The 14,792-nt window shown below is 38.9% G+C and overlaps 1 protein-coding gene across 1 annotated transcript in view; it reads left to right on the forward strand.

Annotated features, from left to right (window-relative positions):
- Positions 1-14,792, forward strand: part of Cbp80 (Nuclear cap-binding protein subunit 1) — a 393,330-nt gene that overhangs the window by 31,249 nt on the left and 347,289 nt on the right. Inside the window, exon 4 of the mRNA XM_090368459.1 lies at positions 7,358-7,442. Coding sequence (XP_090224585.1) covers positions 7,358-7,442 — 85 coding nt within the window. The remainder of the gene's footprint in view (positions 1-7,357; positions 7,443-14,792) is intronic.

A 14,792-nucleotide genomic window follows, 5' to 3' on the forward strand; every position in this document is an offset into this window, starting at 1 on the left:
CTGTCATAATTCTCAATTCTCCAGATCTGAATTCAGTTGAGGCTGTCTGGAATATGTTTGGAAAGGGTAGTTTGGGTTTGCAGTTCTGTCACCACAGTGCTGCATGTGATAAATATCCTGATGGAAGAATAGTGAAATCTGTAGCTAGGCTCGCTCAAACATCTGGTGGAATCCATACCATGATGTGTATGTACTGTAATTTGGCAAAAGGTAGTCCTACTAGATGTTGAATAAAGGTTTCTGATTTTTTGGCCAGTGAATGTATAATCAAGTTCATTATAGAAGCTGAAAGAGGCTTTAGTACCATGAATAATATTATTGAGAATAAATGAAATTCTCTTACTATGAAAACAACAAGTCACCTAATGACCATCAATTTAATGGGAAAATCGCTGGAAGAATTTGATGTAATTCCTTATGTCAAATCATGGCTCAGGCAGGGATATCATCTAGCAAGCGATAATCGTGTCAAAGAAAAGGCATCAAAAACAATTTCCCAAACCCAGTCATTGATTTGGAAATTATTAGAATAATGTGTTGTACAACATTGTTGACTAAAAATTGTTTATTTCAATATTATTTATGTTAATTAAAATTTGTTTCTTTTTCTTGCCATTATAGATTGTTTTTCTTATTTTTGATTACCTGCATTCCCTATACATAATTTTATCTTAGAGTACTGGTTGTTAAATAATTTGAATATCATCACTGGGTGTAGGTAGAGGTAATTGCTGTGTGACACTGTGGCTGCAGAAATTCTTCTGTGGTAAGAGCACTTGTTACCTGACTGAACTTTATATTTATTGGATGAAAGTGGGGAGAAATAACAATGACCAAAAGAGAACTCTTTTATGAAGGGTGATATTCTTACTTATTAGTTATTTTTGTTTAAATAGTGAACACAAACGAAATTTATTTCCCATTTAAATCTCCTCAAAGCTTAATTATGGAATGAAATGTGTCAGCATTCAATATTGCACTTCTTTTCAGGAAGATAGTAGTAGTAGTGGCATGTGATGCAAGAAAGCAAATGTATGAGCTTATGCAGCATCAGCCAAAAAAAAAAAAAAAATCGCACCATTCCCTCCAAATGCCTGTCCAGTTCCTCCTTAAATTTATTCAAGCTATCAACTTCCACAACGACAGATGGAAGTTTGTTCCAGCAATTAACCACCCGCTGGCTAAAGGCAAATTTCCGCACATCTATTCTACATCTGTCTTTTCTTAATTTGAATTTATGCCCCTTAGGTTCGTAATCTGAACAAGCGGAAGGATCCCATCAGAATTCAGCGTGCTCAATCCATTCAAGGCCTTATATACCTCAATCAGATCACCACACAGGTGCCTAGTCTCCAGCCACTGCAATTTGCAGAACTTAAGCCTCTCTTGGTAAGAGGATCCCTTCATTCCCCTCACCAATCTTGTTGCCCTTCTCTGTACCTGCTCAAGTAAATCTACATCCTTCCTAAAATGAGGTCTCCAGACCTGTACGCAGTACTCAAGGCGATGGTCAGGCCACGCCTTGAGTACTGCGTACAGGTCTGGAGACCTCATTTTAGGAAGGATGTAGATTTACTTGAGCAGGTACAGAGAAGGGCAACAAGATTGGTGAGGGGAATGAAGGGATAATCACCTCCTTTTCCCTGCTAGCAAAATTCCTATATATCATTGACAAAACCCCATGACCTGCCCTGGCCGCCTGTCTGCATTGCTCAGAGAACTTCATATCTGACTGCACAATTACTCCCAGATCTTTTTAATTTTCTACCACCTTAAGTGTAGTACCACACAGTTGGTACGTTTCTCTGGGGTTATTTCTACCCATATGCAGTACTTTGCATTTGTCAAGGTTAAACTTCAGTTGCCACTTCTTAGCCCATCTGCCCAAATTATCTAGATCCTGTTGCAGTAGCAGACTGCCATTACTGTCATTAACAACCCTGCCAACCTTTGTATCATCTGCAAACTTCGACATTAAGCCTGATATACCTTCATCAATATCATTGATAAATACACAAAACAACAGTGGACCCAACACTGAACCCTATGGGACTCCACTAATAACATTAGTCCACGAGGAGCAGCACCCATTGATTACCACCCTCTGTCTTCTCGCACTTAACCATCCTTTTATCCATTGTAGCAACTTACCCTTAATACCATTCTGCTCCAATTTGTACAATAGTCTTCCATGCGCGACAGTGTCAAAAGCTTTCCTGAAATCCAAATATATGATATCAAAATTGTTTTTTGCATCCAGTTCCTTTGTAACCACATCATAATATCCTATCAAATTTGTCAGACAAGACTTTCCCTTAACAAACCCATGCTGTGTCTGAATTATTGCTGCAGTCTTGTGTAGATGATCCTGCAATGCATCTTTAACCAGCGACTCCATTATTTTACCCGGAACAGAAGTTAAACTAACTGGTCTGTAATTACTCGTGTCACCCTTCGATCCCCCTTTGTGAATTGGGGATACATTTGCACATCTCCAGTCCATGGGAACCTCCCCTGAGTCCAAGGATGCTCTCATAATTATGGCTAAGGGTTTGCTTAGTTGCCTTGCCGCCTCCTTTAATATAACTGGATAGATCCCATCCACCCCAGGTGCTTTTCTTACGTTTAACTTCAACAATTTCTCTTCCACTTTGTTCTCAGTTATTACAAGATCATTAAGCACCCTGCTACAATTTGATAACCTTCTGCCATTTTCAAACCTTAATAATTCCTCACGTGTGAATGTAGATGCAAAATACTCATTCAGTTTGTTTGCTATCTGAGCAGGATCATCAACAGTCGAACCATCGATGTCAAGATGTAATTGTTATAAGCTTCTTTCAATAAATAAATTGTATATGACATATTAATCCTAACAGACTTGGTCAGTGGTCCTGAAATCCCTTTTAAAACTCGAACCAAGTTTTGAGAGGGATTTCCGACTAACAACTGCAATGCTGAGTGGTTAGGAGTGTGAGTGCAGTAGCATGTGCTCTTTGAATGGACCAGGGTTCAAGCCTGTGACTACTAAATACGATTAACATTTGTATTGATGATTTATTGTGAACTTCACTGACCTGGTGGTCGTGGAAGTGTATTAACTAACTTTGAAATTTAACCAACAATTTCAATGTCAAATTTTAATTTAGAAGATGCATTCCCATTACATTACAGAAAAAAAAAATTATTTTTGTCTAACCCCCCCTTCCTTATGTGATTAATGTATGCAAGGGCACACTTTGTATTATCAACTTTAGCAGTTTTTGTCATTTTACATGTGATTTCATAGCTTTGAATGAATGTCGCATGCTGTTGTTTACAAAGCAAAAATTTATAACTGAATACAGTCAGTACTCGTATAGCACGATACCTGTGTTCCTAGAAACCCTCGTGCAATGCAAAATCATGCAATATAAACAACAGGCCCTATGGGAAAAATAGGGTTATGTGCCGACCACCCAAGATTGAACACACATTTGCAACCAAAACATTACCAAACACAATAAATTATCGTAATAAAATATGTGAGTATTTTATTACGACTATTACGTAATAAAATATTGCTAATGCTTTTGTTTCTATCGTAAGCAAACTTGTTTTTTGTTTGATTTTCTATCGAAACAGATGACAGCCGTTCCATCTCTTCCAATTCTTAGTAGTAGTAGTAGTAGTAGTGGCATGTGATGCAAGAAAGCAAGTGTATGAGCTTATGCAGCATCAGTCAAAAAAAAAAATAAAATAAAAAAAAATAACACCATTCCCTTCAAATGCCTGCCCAGTTCCTTCTTAAATTTATTTAACCAATCAACTTTCACAACTACAGGTGAAAGTTTTTTTCAGCAATTAACTACTCACTGGCTAAAGGCAAATTTCCGCACATCTATTCTACCTCTGTCTTTTCTTAATTTGAATTTATGCCCCCTAAGGTTCGTAATCTGAAAAAGTGGAAGGATCCCATCAGAATTCAGTGTGCTCAACCCATTCAAGTCCTTATACACCTCAATCAGATCACCGAACACGTGCCTAGTCTCTAGCCCCTGCAATTTGCAGAACTTAAGCCTCTCTTGGTAAGAGAATCCCTTCATTCCCCTCACCAATCTTGTTGGCCTTCTCTACATCCTTCTTAAAATGAGGCCTCCAGACCTGTACGCAGTACTCAAGGTGTGGCCTGACCATTGCCTTATACAGAGGGATAATCACCTCCTTTTCCCTTCTAGCAAAATTCCTATATATCATTGACAAAACCCCATGACCTGCCCTGGCAGCCTGTCTGTATTGTTCAGAAAATGTCATATCTGACTGCACAATTACTCCCAGGTTTTTTTCATTTTCTACCACCTTAAGTGTAGTACCACACAGTTGGTACATTTCTCTGGGGTTACTTCTACCCATATGCAGTATGGGTAGAAGTAACAAATGCATATGGGGTTACTTCTACCCATATGCATTTGTCAAGGTTAAACTTCAGTTGCCGCTTCTTAGCCCATCTGCCCAAATTTTCTAGATCCTGTTGCAGTAGCACACTGCCATTACTGTTATTAACAACCCTGCCAACCTTTGTATCATCTGCAAACTTCGATACTAAGCCTAATATACCTTCATCAATATCATTGATAAATATACAAAACAACAGTGGACCCAACACCGAACCTTGTGGGACTCCACTAATAACATTAGTCCACTAAGAGCAGCACCCATTGATTACCACCCTCTGTCTTCTCCCACTCACCATCCTTTTATCCATTGTATCAGCTTACCCTTAATACCATTCTGCTCCAATTTGTACAATAGTTTTCCATGCGCAACAGTGTCAAAAGCTTTCCTGAAATCCAAATATATGATATCAAAATTATTTTTTGCATCCAGTTCCTTTGTAACCACATCATAATATCCTATCAAATTTGTCAGACAAGACTTTCCCTTAACAAACCCATGCTGTGTCTGAATTATTGCTTCAGTCTTGTGTAGATGATCCTGCAATACATCTTTAACCAGCGACTCCATTATTTTACCCTGAACAGAAGTTAAACTAATTGGTCTGTAATTACTCGTGTGGGCGTCTCCGTAGCCAGGTGGGAAGGAGCAGCAGTGCGTAGCACACCCTTCTTGATTAGACCGGGGTTCGAGCCAGTCACCACCAAATACGGAGGAGGATGCGGAAAGGTCAAGGGAATGACCACCGCATATTCCTGGAGCAATATGGCCTTAGTTGCTAATGCTCCTAAAAACCAAATAACAAACAAACAATTACTCGTGTCACCCTTCGATCCCACTTTGTGAATTGGGGATACATTTGCACATCTCCAGTCCATGGGGACCTCACTTGAGTCCAGGGATGCCCTCATAATTATGGCTTAGGGTTTGCTTAGTTGCTTTGCCACCTTTAATATAACTGGATAGATCCCATCCACCCCAGGTGCCTTTCTTATGTTTAACTTCACCAGTTTCTCCTCCACTTTGCTCTCGGTTATTACAAAATCATTAAGCACCCTGTTACAATTTGATAACCTTCTGCCATTTTCAAACCTTAATAACTCCTCATGTGTGAATGTAGATACAAAATACTCATTCAGTTTGTTTGCTATCTGAGCAGGATCATCAACAGTCCTGATCTAGTGGATTTTAATTACACTTTGAGTTGTTCCTGTTATGAAAGTTTTTATGCATCTTTCTAATTCTCTGCATTGCCTCATTTAGGCCTGTAGCACATGCAATATCACGTGGTCTTTCATTTCGCTCAGAGCGTTTCATAATTTCATATTTTTTCTCTATCGACAGAGGCAGACTGGCCGTAAGCCTTACCGGTGGGCCCGAGGCTGGTGTGATTTTGGCCATAAACCATAGTATAAGGCCACTACAAATTTTCCCGGATAAGAATTTTTGATCCAGTCCGCCTCTGTTTATCAATATTGTTTTTCTTTTTCTCTCTGAATCTGCAGTGTCTTCGCCAGGACGCTTCCTTTTCATACGTTTTAAGTATTTTACTCATTTTTAGGGAATAAAGCACAATTACAAAATGAGGAGGCCCGCTTGATACACATAAACAAAGCTGTGCGCATGTAGCAACTGAATAAACAACACCGTAAAGGCAGAGAGATACACTATTAAAATCTCACATTTTTCTAAGGCACATTTCTGGGGCTTACTACCATAAAACAATAAAACAATTTCCAGTGGTGTTTGTGCTAGTGGAATCTGTTATAAACTCGATCTGATTGCATTTGTGATAATATCGATAGCTGGAATTGTGTGGGTTTTTACCTTATTATGGTGAAATGTGTTTCCCCTTCACTGATATAAAAAAACATAAATTTTCAAAATCTTCTCTTCATCCCTATTGTGTTGTGTTCTGAGGTGATTCCATGTTCGACTGCCATTTCTTGTAAACACAGAGGCGAATTGTGTATAAGCGAATTCGGTTCGTGTTAACAATATCGTTCCCCTATTTATAAATCGTGTATGATCCAATTCGTGCAGTGTAAACACATGTTATACGAGGACTGACTGTATACTGTAATGCCAGTGTAATCATATCTCAAAAAAGGAATATAAAAATTAATGCAGTTTGTGGCAAACATAAATTTTGCAATCCACACTGACAACAGAGAACCCTCATACCTCACAGAAAGAGAACTAGTTAATGCAGTGGTTTCCAACTGCAGACCACCGAGCTAATGTATTCCCTTATGTGGCATATTATCCAATCAGGCAATTAAATTAAAATATATAACAAGACTTACCCCAGAGTAATAATGAGTACCTTCAGTTTTTTTACTCATTTCACCTCAATTAGAGGTGAAAAAAAAAAAAAAATGTATCACTGATATAGTAATTGAACACAGAAACTCACAAAAAGTAAACAAAACATTTTTCCTGTGAAATAAGAATGAGTTATCCATTGAAATATACATGTATTTGAAATTGTAGTATACTAAAGCCTGGTATATCAGAGTTATTCTGCATTTAGTCAGGTTTGAAATTAAAAAGCCATGTACCAATTTGTAATTGTTTTTAAATGGCCCAAGGGATGATATGCTGCATGGAGGAATGGAAGCTTCCTCTTATGCCAATGGTAAAAATTGGAAGCATCATTTTGCTGTTATTATTGAGTGTAGTGAGTTGCAAAAATTTTCAATGAAATATGTCCATAACGTGTGGAAGGTGAACCACACTGATTACAGGGAGGTGCAAGGCCCCTCCCTGTGTGTGTGTGTGTGTGTGTGTGTGTGTGTGTGTGTGTGTGTGTGTGTGTGTGTGTGTGTGTGTGTGTGTGTGTGTGTGTGTGTTGTGAAGCAAAAAATGGCTTTGGTTCATTTGTTAAGAAAAAAAGTAATGAATAAAATCCTTTATATTTCAGTGTAAGAAAAATGCCAGAGAAAGTTACCATATATACTACTCTCGTTGGACTTCTGAATGCAAGAAACTACAATTTCATTGGAGAGGTAAGTTTTCTGTGAGTTGGTCATAAGTTGGCTGGAAATGTAAAATATGATTGTAATCAGCACAAAATTTATAAGTAGAATAATAATATAAGCTTGAAGGGGATATTAATTAAGAAATTAAATTTATACAGATATTAAAGAACATTACTGCTTTGGTATTGTCATGGGAGACATTCTGCTCCCTCCAAAGATCACTGCCAAGAACTCTGAGTTAAGCTTAGTTTCATGTCCAACTCAGACAAATATCATTATCCATGGTGCAGCCTAAGTTGCTAATATCTCTTTAAATCGCATGACATCATCCAGTAGTTGAATTTGCCACACATTTAAAAATGTGGGACATTTGTTTTGAAACAACTGTCCCAGCAATGTCTTAGTTCAGTTTTGAGTGTGACTAGTTCACACATTTGAGAGACTCATGTTTTCAATTCTGGTATGCCAGTAACAGTGCTCTCAAGATCTGGTTGTCCTATCAATGACAAGGTGGTGATACATCTTAAGATTGCTCTCTCTGTTCCTCTCAAGACAAGAAGTTCCAACTTCTTTCTTTTTTTTTTTTTTTTTTGCCAGTGTGTGGTCTGAGTAAACATAGATGTTCTCTCCATTAAACAGAAATTTCATTTTCCTTAATGGGTAAATAATTGATAAGGTTTCTCTTTCAAGATTTATTACTTTTCATTAGCTGAATTGAGTCTCCTGGATAAGAAAGCTGTAGGCTTTCTTATGGATAACTGCAAGTACAGGTAGGCCTTGCTTTACGACGCTTCAGTTTACGCCATTTCACATTAACGCCCTTTTAAAATAATGAAAAAATAAAAGTTAAAAAAAAAAAAAAAAAAACCAACTATAATAAGAAAATTTACCATTAGCATTAGTAGAGGCATATGATGCAAGAGAGCAAGCTTATGCAGCATCAGCCGGAAAAAAAAAAAAAAAAGAAAAAAACCCTTATTTCACTCACTCCAAATGTTTGTCAAGTTCTGCCTTGAATCTATTTAAGCTATCAATTTCTACAACGATGATCACTTCGCCAGTGCCCAGTCTCCAGACACTGTAATTTGCAAAACTTAAGCCTTTCTTCATAAGAGCAACCCTTTGTTCCATTCACTAATCTTGTTGCCCTTCTCTGTACTCATTCCAGCAGCTCTACATCCTTCTTGAAATGAGGCCTCCAGACCTATATACAGTTTGTTTGTTTGTTTTTTGGTTTTTAGGAACATTAGCAACTAAGGCCATATTGCTCCGGGATATGTGGTGGTCATTCTCCGAACCTTTCCGCATCCTCCGTATTTGGTGGTGATGGGCTCGAACCCCGGTCTAATCAAGAAGCGTGTGCTACGCACTGCTGCTCCTTCCCACCTGGCTACGGAAGCGCCTTCCTATATACAGTACTCAAGGTGTGGCCTGACCATACCCTTATATAACTCTTTGTGACTTCATTACAGACCAGCTTATATCTATCATAGGTTTCTGTGTCACATGTTAATTTATAAGGGAATAATCACTTCCTGCTAGAAAAATTCCTGTATATCATTGACACTATGAGCTACTCTTGCAGACCGTCTGCATTGCTCAGAAATCTTCATATCTGCCTGCACAATAACCCCCAGGACTTTTCGTTCTCTACCACTGTCAGTGTAGTACCACAGAGTTGATACGTTGCTCTAGGGTTGCTGTTTCCCATATGTAGTACTTTACATTTGTCAATGTTGAACTTCATTTGCCACCTCTCAGCCCATCTGCTCAACCTTTCCAGATCCTGTTGCAGCAGCATAGCATAAGTAGTGTCCTTAACAACCCTGCCAACCTTTGTATCGTCTGCAAACTTGGATATTGATGATATATTAAGCTTGATATACCATCATCAATATCAATTATAAATACAGAAAACAATAATGGACCCAACACTGAACCCTGAGGGACTCCACTAATAACATTAGTCCACGATGAGCAGTGTCCATTGATTAACACTCTCTGTCTTCTCCCCCTCAACCATCCCTTTTTCCATAGTAGCAATTTGCCTCCAATGCACACTGCTCCAATTTGTGCAGCAGTCTTCCATGTGCAACAGTATCAAAAGCCTTTCTAAGATCCAAATATAAGTTATTCCCTGCATCCAGTTCTTTTGTGACTGCATCATAGTATCCAATCAAATTGGTCAGGCAAGACTTTCCCTTAACAAAACCATGCTGTGTCCGAGCTATAACTGAAGTCTTGTCTAGATGATCCTGCAGTGCTTCTTTAACCAGTGCCCCCCATTAATTTTCCTGGACCAGAAGTTAAACTCACAGGTTTATAATTACTTGTGTCAGCCTTTGATCCTCCTTTGTGAATTGGGGTCACATTTGCACATCTCAAGTCTATGGGTACCTCCCCTGAGTCAAAAGAAGCTCTCATAATTATGGCTAAGGGTTTGCTTACTTCCTTTGCTGCCTCTTTAATATAACTGGATAGATCCCATCCACCCTAGATGCACTTTTTATTGTTATCCTCAACAATTTCTCCTCCACTTTCCTCTCAGTTATTACAAAATCATCTAGCTCACTGCCAGAGTTACCTTCACCTCTGGCATTCCCCTTTCTGAATAACTCCTCATGTGTGAATGTAGATGCAAAATACTCGTTTAGTTGAGGATCCTGCTCAGCCACCTGAGCAGGATCCTCAACTGTTGAACCATCAATATCCAGTGGACCAATCTGATTCATCCCTTTCCTTCTAGAGTTTACATAGGTAAAGAACTCTTTTCTGTTTTTCTTTGCATCCTTTGCCAAGGATTTATCATAATCTGCCTTTGCCTACCTAATCTCCTTTGTGACTTCATTACAGACCAGCTTATATCTATCATAGGTTTCTGTGTCACATGTTAATTTATATGTATCCCATGCATTTTTCTTCTCTGCCATATGTCTCATTAGTTCATGTGACATCCATTTAGGCCTAAACCTTAAACAATATTTCTTAGTTGGTATGTAATGCCTAGTAGCTTCCAAGATAAGTTCTTTGAATGCTTCCCATTTTAAATTTGCTGTTGGTAACATCATCAGTTGGTCGCACTGTATAGAATTTAAATACTGTCTCAGACAATCATAGTCGCCTTTACGAAAGCAAAAACCCTTCCCTTTACCTCTGATGGTAGTTACCTCTTTGAGTAAATCCCACTTCAGCACTGTGATCACTGCCACCTATTGGTTCCTTTATCTGCAGATTCTTAATGCATGAAGAATCACTACTGATAATCAGATCAAGAGCATTACTCCCTCTAGTTGTCTCCCAAACATGCTTATCTAGAAAACAATCATCCAATAAATCCACAAAAGCCTTACTAGTGTGTGAGTGACCAACCCACGAACTCCAGTCAATATCTGGGAAATTAAAACTCCCCATTATAAGACACTCTGATTTACTGGCCCACTCTTATTTCCCTGTACAGTTTCTTATTATACTCATCAGAGTCATTAGGCCTATAGCACACTCCTCTCAATTTTGATCTCCCAATGCTTATGTCACACCAAACTGACTCGACACTGCACTGTCCAGCGATGTCGACTGGCTTCACTTCCTTGGATTTTATGTGTTTCTTAACTAATAGCATAACCCCTCCTCCCTTCCTATCCTGTCTATCCTTTCTGTAGATGTTGTACTCCCCAAATTCCAGTTCTGCATTCCTTATATCTGTGTAACACCACGTCTCTGATATCCCAACAATATCTGCCTTTGATGTTTTGAGCAATACCTCAAATTTATCAAATTTATTTACCAAACTCCTAGCATTGGTGTTCCTATTCTTAGCTACCCTAACACAACCCATGTGTTTATTTGTACCACAATGACTCTCAGCAGTCTCTGAAATATCCTGCATCTTGTTTTCCAGGCTGCTGCTCATTCCAATAGAAGCAGTGGAAGAATCACTTTCACCTCTGCCAGTGGCTACTGTTAATCTATTAGTCCTTGTATCCCTCCCCAAGCTAGCAGTTTTCTGACCCACGTTAACAGGAGAGACTGCCTAGAAGCAGTCTCTCCTGTTAACAAGTACAGACCAGGTTGAAAAAAATTCTACCCTCTTGATGCTTGCACAATCTTTCCAGGGCCGAATTGATTGACAAGGCTCTCATCATACACTCCCTTCTATCATGTCTGGGCAGAATTGCAGACACTTTCAAATTTAAACCTAATTCACGGCTGTTTTTTCAACAGTGATCTGTACTTGTTAAAGTAATTCTGTCGGTCTCCTATTCTTAATATCATTTGTGCCAACATGTACAACTATATCACCTTTTGTGCCCTTAAAAAATGATATCCGCTCTACAATGTCATCAGCCTTTGCCCCTGGCAGACATACCCTGGTCCTGTTCCACCTATCCTTTTTACAAAGCATGTTCCCCTTTTCCCTAACAATAGAATCACCAACAACTACTAGTTCCTGTGGGGGTTGCCGCTGTGTTGCGTGATGACCAGGTGCAAGCTCTGGCATTGATGTGGGCAGCTGAGAGCTTGATGGGGCCCCCTCAGTTTAGATCCTTTGAGGGCATCCACCATGGCAATATCATGTCCCTTACCCGATTGCTCCACAAAAATCATGCAAGCAGTGCATTTGAAAGCACAAGTGTTAATGCAGCACAGGAAGTAGGTACACAGATGGCACTAGTGTTGACGTGAGTTGCTTTCCGTTCATCCATCAATGTGTCATGTGTTGTGAGCTGTGCCTTAATTTTAAATAAATTGTACCACTATATCTTCTAAATGTAGTGGTGAATCTGAGCCTGTACATGTTAAAAAAAATGCTGCAAATCTGTCAACGATTGAAGTGAAAATGGACATTATTTGTCATATGGAATCTTGTGAATGGTGTTCGGAGGTGTGCAAGACCTTGAATTTAACACCTTCTACTAATGGGCATGATGGATGTTACGACCATTATGAATAATGCTGAGATCAAGCAGTCACATACAGGAATTATTAATATAAGTATTTCTAGAAAAACTTATTCAAGGAGTGAGACAGTGAAGAAGATGGAGAAGTTATTAGTGCTGTATATAGATGATATTAACCAAAATAACATTCCTGTAACACAGGCAGTGGTTATGGACAAGGCTAGGAGCTTGTTCAATGAAATAATGAGGAATTGGAAGTGATTCAATCATTTTCCGCCAGCAGGGGCTGGTTTTCCCGTTTCAAAAACTGGTCCAGAATTCACAATGTAAAAATTACTGGTGAGGCAGCTAGCGTCACCAGTAATTTTTACTCGTCACCAGTCACGAGTAATTCCTCGACACTGCAGGTGTTGAGGAATATTCTCCCATATTCCAAAAGTTAATGGATGAAGGCTGCTACACCCCAGACTTGGTCTTTAATGTTGATAAAACAGGGCTATACTGGAAGAAGATGCCTAGTAAGGACGTACATAGTCTGTGGGGGGAGAGAGAGAGAGAGAGAGAGAGAAAGAAAGAGTGAGAGAGAGTGAGAGAGAGAGAGAGTTCTGCCATGGTTATAAGGCTAGAAAAGATCGGCTTACATTACTTCTGGGTGGTAATGCATCAGGCACTTTTAAGTTAAAGCCGATGTTGGTGTACCATTCAGAGAATCCACATGGGCTAAGGTAAAGAAAGCCAACACAAGAACAACGAGCAACGTCGGATAACTTACATGGAAAATTAGTTTCCCAACACCGGACTCTAGCATTGCTCGCTCGGTATACAGACGGTAGGTGTTATCGGTCTGGAGCCGAAATCGAGAAGGATATATTGATTGACAGGTAGGCGTGGCAAACGAAATGATTGGTGGTGGGTGCGACAGACGACAAGCTACTGTGTAGTCATTGGTTGGCATTATAATGTGTATTTATGAGTAAAGAACAGTGCGTAATAGTTTTGTGATGAACAGTAAACAGGTAATAGTAGCGATGAATCTTTTAAAGACGGAATAAATTTGTAAGGAAAATAAAACGTTGGTTGATTTTTTGATGAAAACTAAATTAATAAAAGTTTCATTCTGTTCATTTTTATGTTCTTCATTATGTTTTTTTTCTCATTATTAAAAGCAGATTTTTGGAGTTCATGAGTGTTTTTACTGTACTGTTAATTTAGGTATGGTTACGAAAAAAGGAAAAGGTGTCTTTATTTTTCATTATATTTTGTAACCTGACCTTAAAAATAAAAGTACAGTAATAAAAAATTAATATTTTGTTAATAAACAATTTATGCGCTAGTCCACCCATGATTCTAAAGAAAAAAGGTTAGGTTACCCCTCCATTTCAAGAGGGGTTCAAGCTTCCATGGGATTCAAGTGGAGGTAACCTGACCTTTTTTCACCAGTATGGAAAGCGTTCATTAGGGAAAGTTACATTAGTGCTTTTGAGTGATACTAAACTGATGTTATTGTGTGTTGTGTTCACGCACCAATCAGCACATCGTTTGCCATGCCTACCTGTCAATCAATATATCGACTTTGCTCCAGACCGATAACACCTACCGTCTGTTTACCGAGCGAGCAGTGCTAGAGTGCCATATCGGGAAACTAATTTTCCACGTAAGTTATCTGACGTTTCTCATCGTTCTCGTGTTGGCTTTCTTTACCTTCACCCCCACGTTATGAATGCCATTGTGAAGACTCAGTTTCCTGTTTTCTGCACTCTAATAAGAAGGTGTGGATGACCCAGACCCTTTTTAGTGAATGGTACACTTCATACTTTTGTCCAGAGGTGGCCCAATTTTGTGCAGCAAACAACTTGCCCAAAAATGTCGTTTTAATCCTTGACAATGCTCCAGGAAATCCAACCAACCTTCAAGATAACCCTAACGACATTCTGAATGTGAAGGTCGTTGATTTTTCACTCAACACCACCTCACTGTTGCAGCCAATGGATCACAGCATTATTGCAACCTTCAAAGCTTACTATTTTCATATGACCTTCAAAGGGATTGTCGAGGCAGTCCTTGTTGATAAAAATTTCCTACCAAAGCTTTGCAGAGTCCTTAAGTTTTGGGTTAATCCATAAGGCTTTCAGCCTTTAAAACACACACACACACACACACACACACACACACACACACGTTATTTGAAAGGAAATTTTTGCATAAGTAATTTGTATGAAAATACTTGCCTATCTTATGCTAGGCTACAAAGATAGAGCTAGTAAGTTTCTATTTATTTAATTTGAATGTTGTGCTACAATTAGCAGTCAAGGTCTGGCTGTTTAGCTAATGGGAGGCGAAGTTAGGAAGGTAATTAGGATAGCAATAGACACTCCTGCCCTCATATTGGACTAATAGCTCAGTGTGGAAAAATTACAGGGATAGGAAAGTAAAAAGAATATGACTGAAGAATATAAAGCTAGTGTTCAGGTGCAAGTTC

Source organism: Mastigoproctus giganteus, chromosome 2, assembly GCF_048544385.1.
Source record: "Mastigoproctus giganteus isolate SK-2022 chromosome 2, ASM4854438v1, whole genome shotgun sequence".
In the NCBI taxonomy this organism is placed as follows: Eukaryota; Metazoa; Arthropoda; class Arachnida; order Uropygi; family Thelyphonidae; genus Mastigoproctus; species Mastigoproctus giganteus.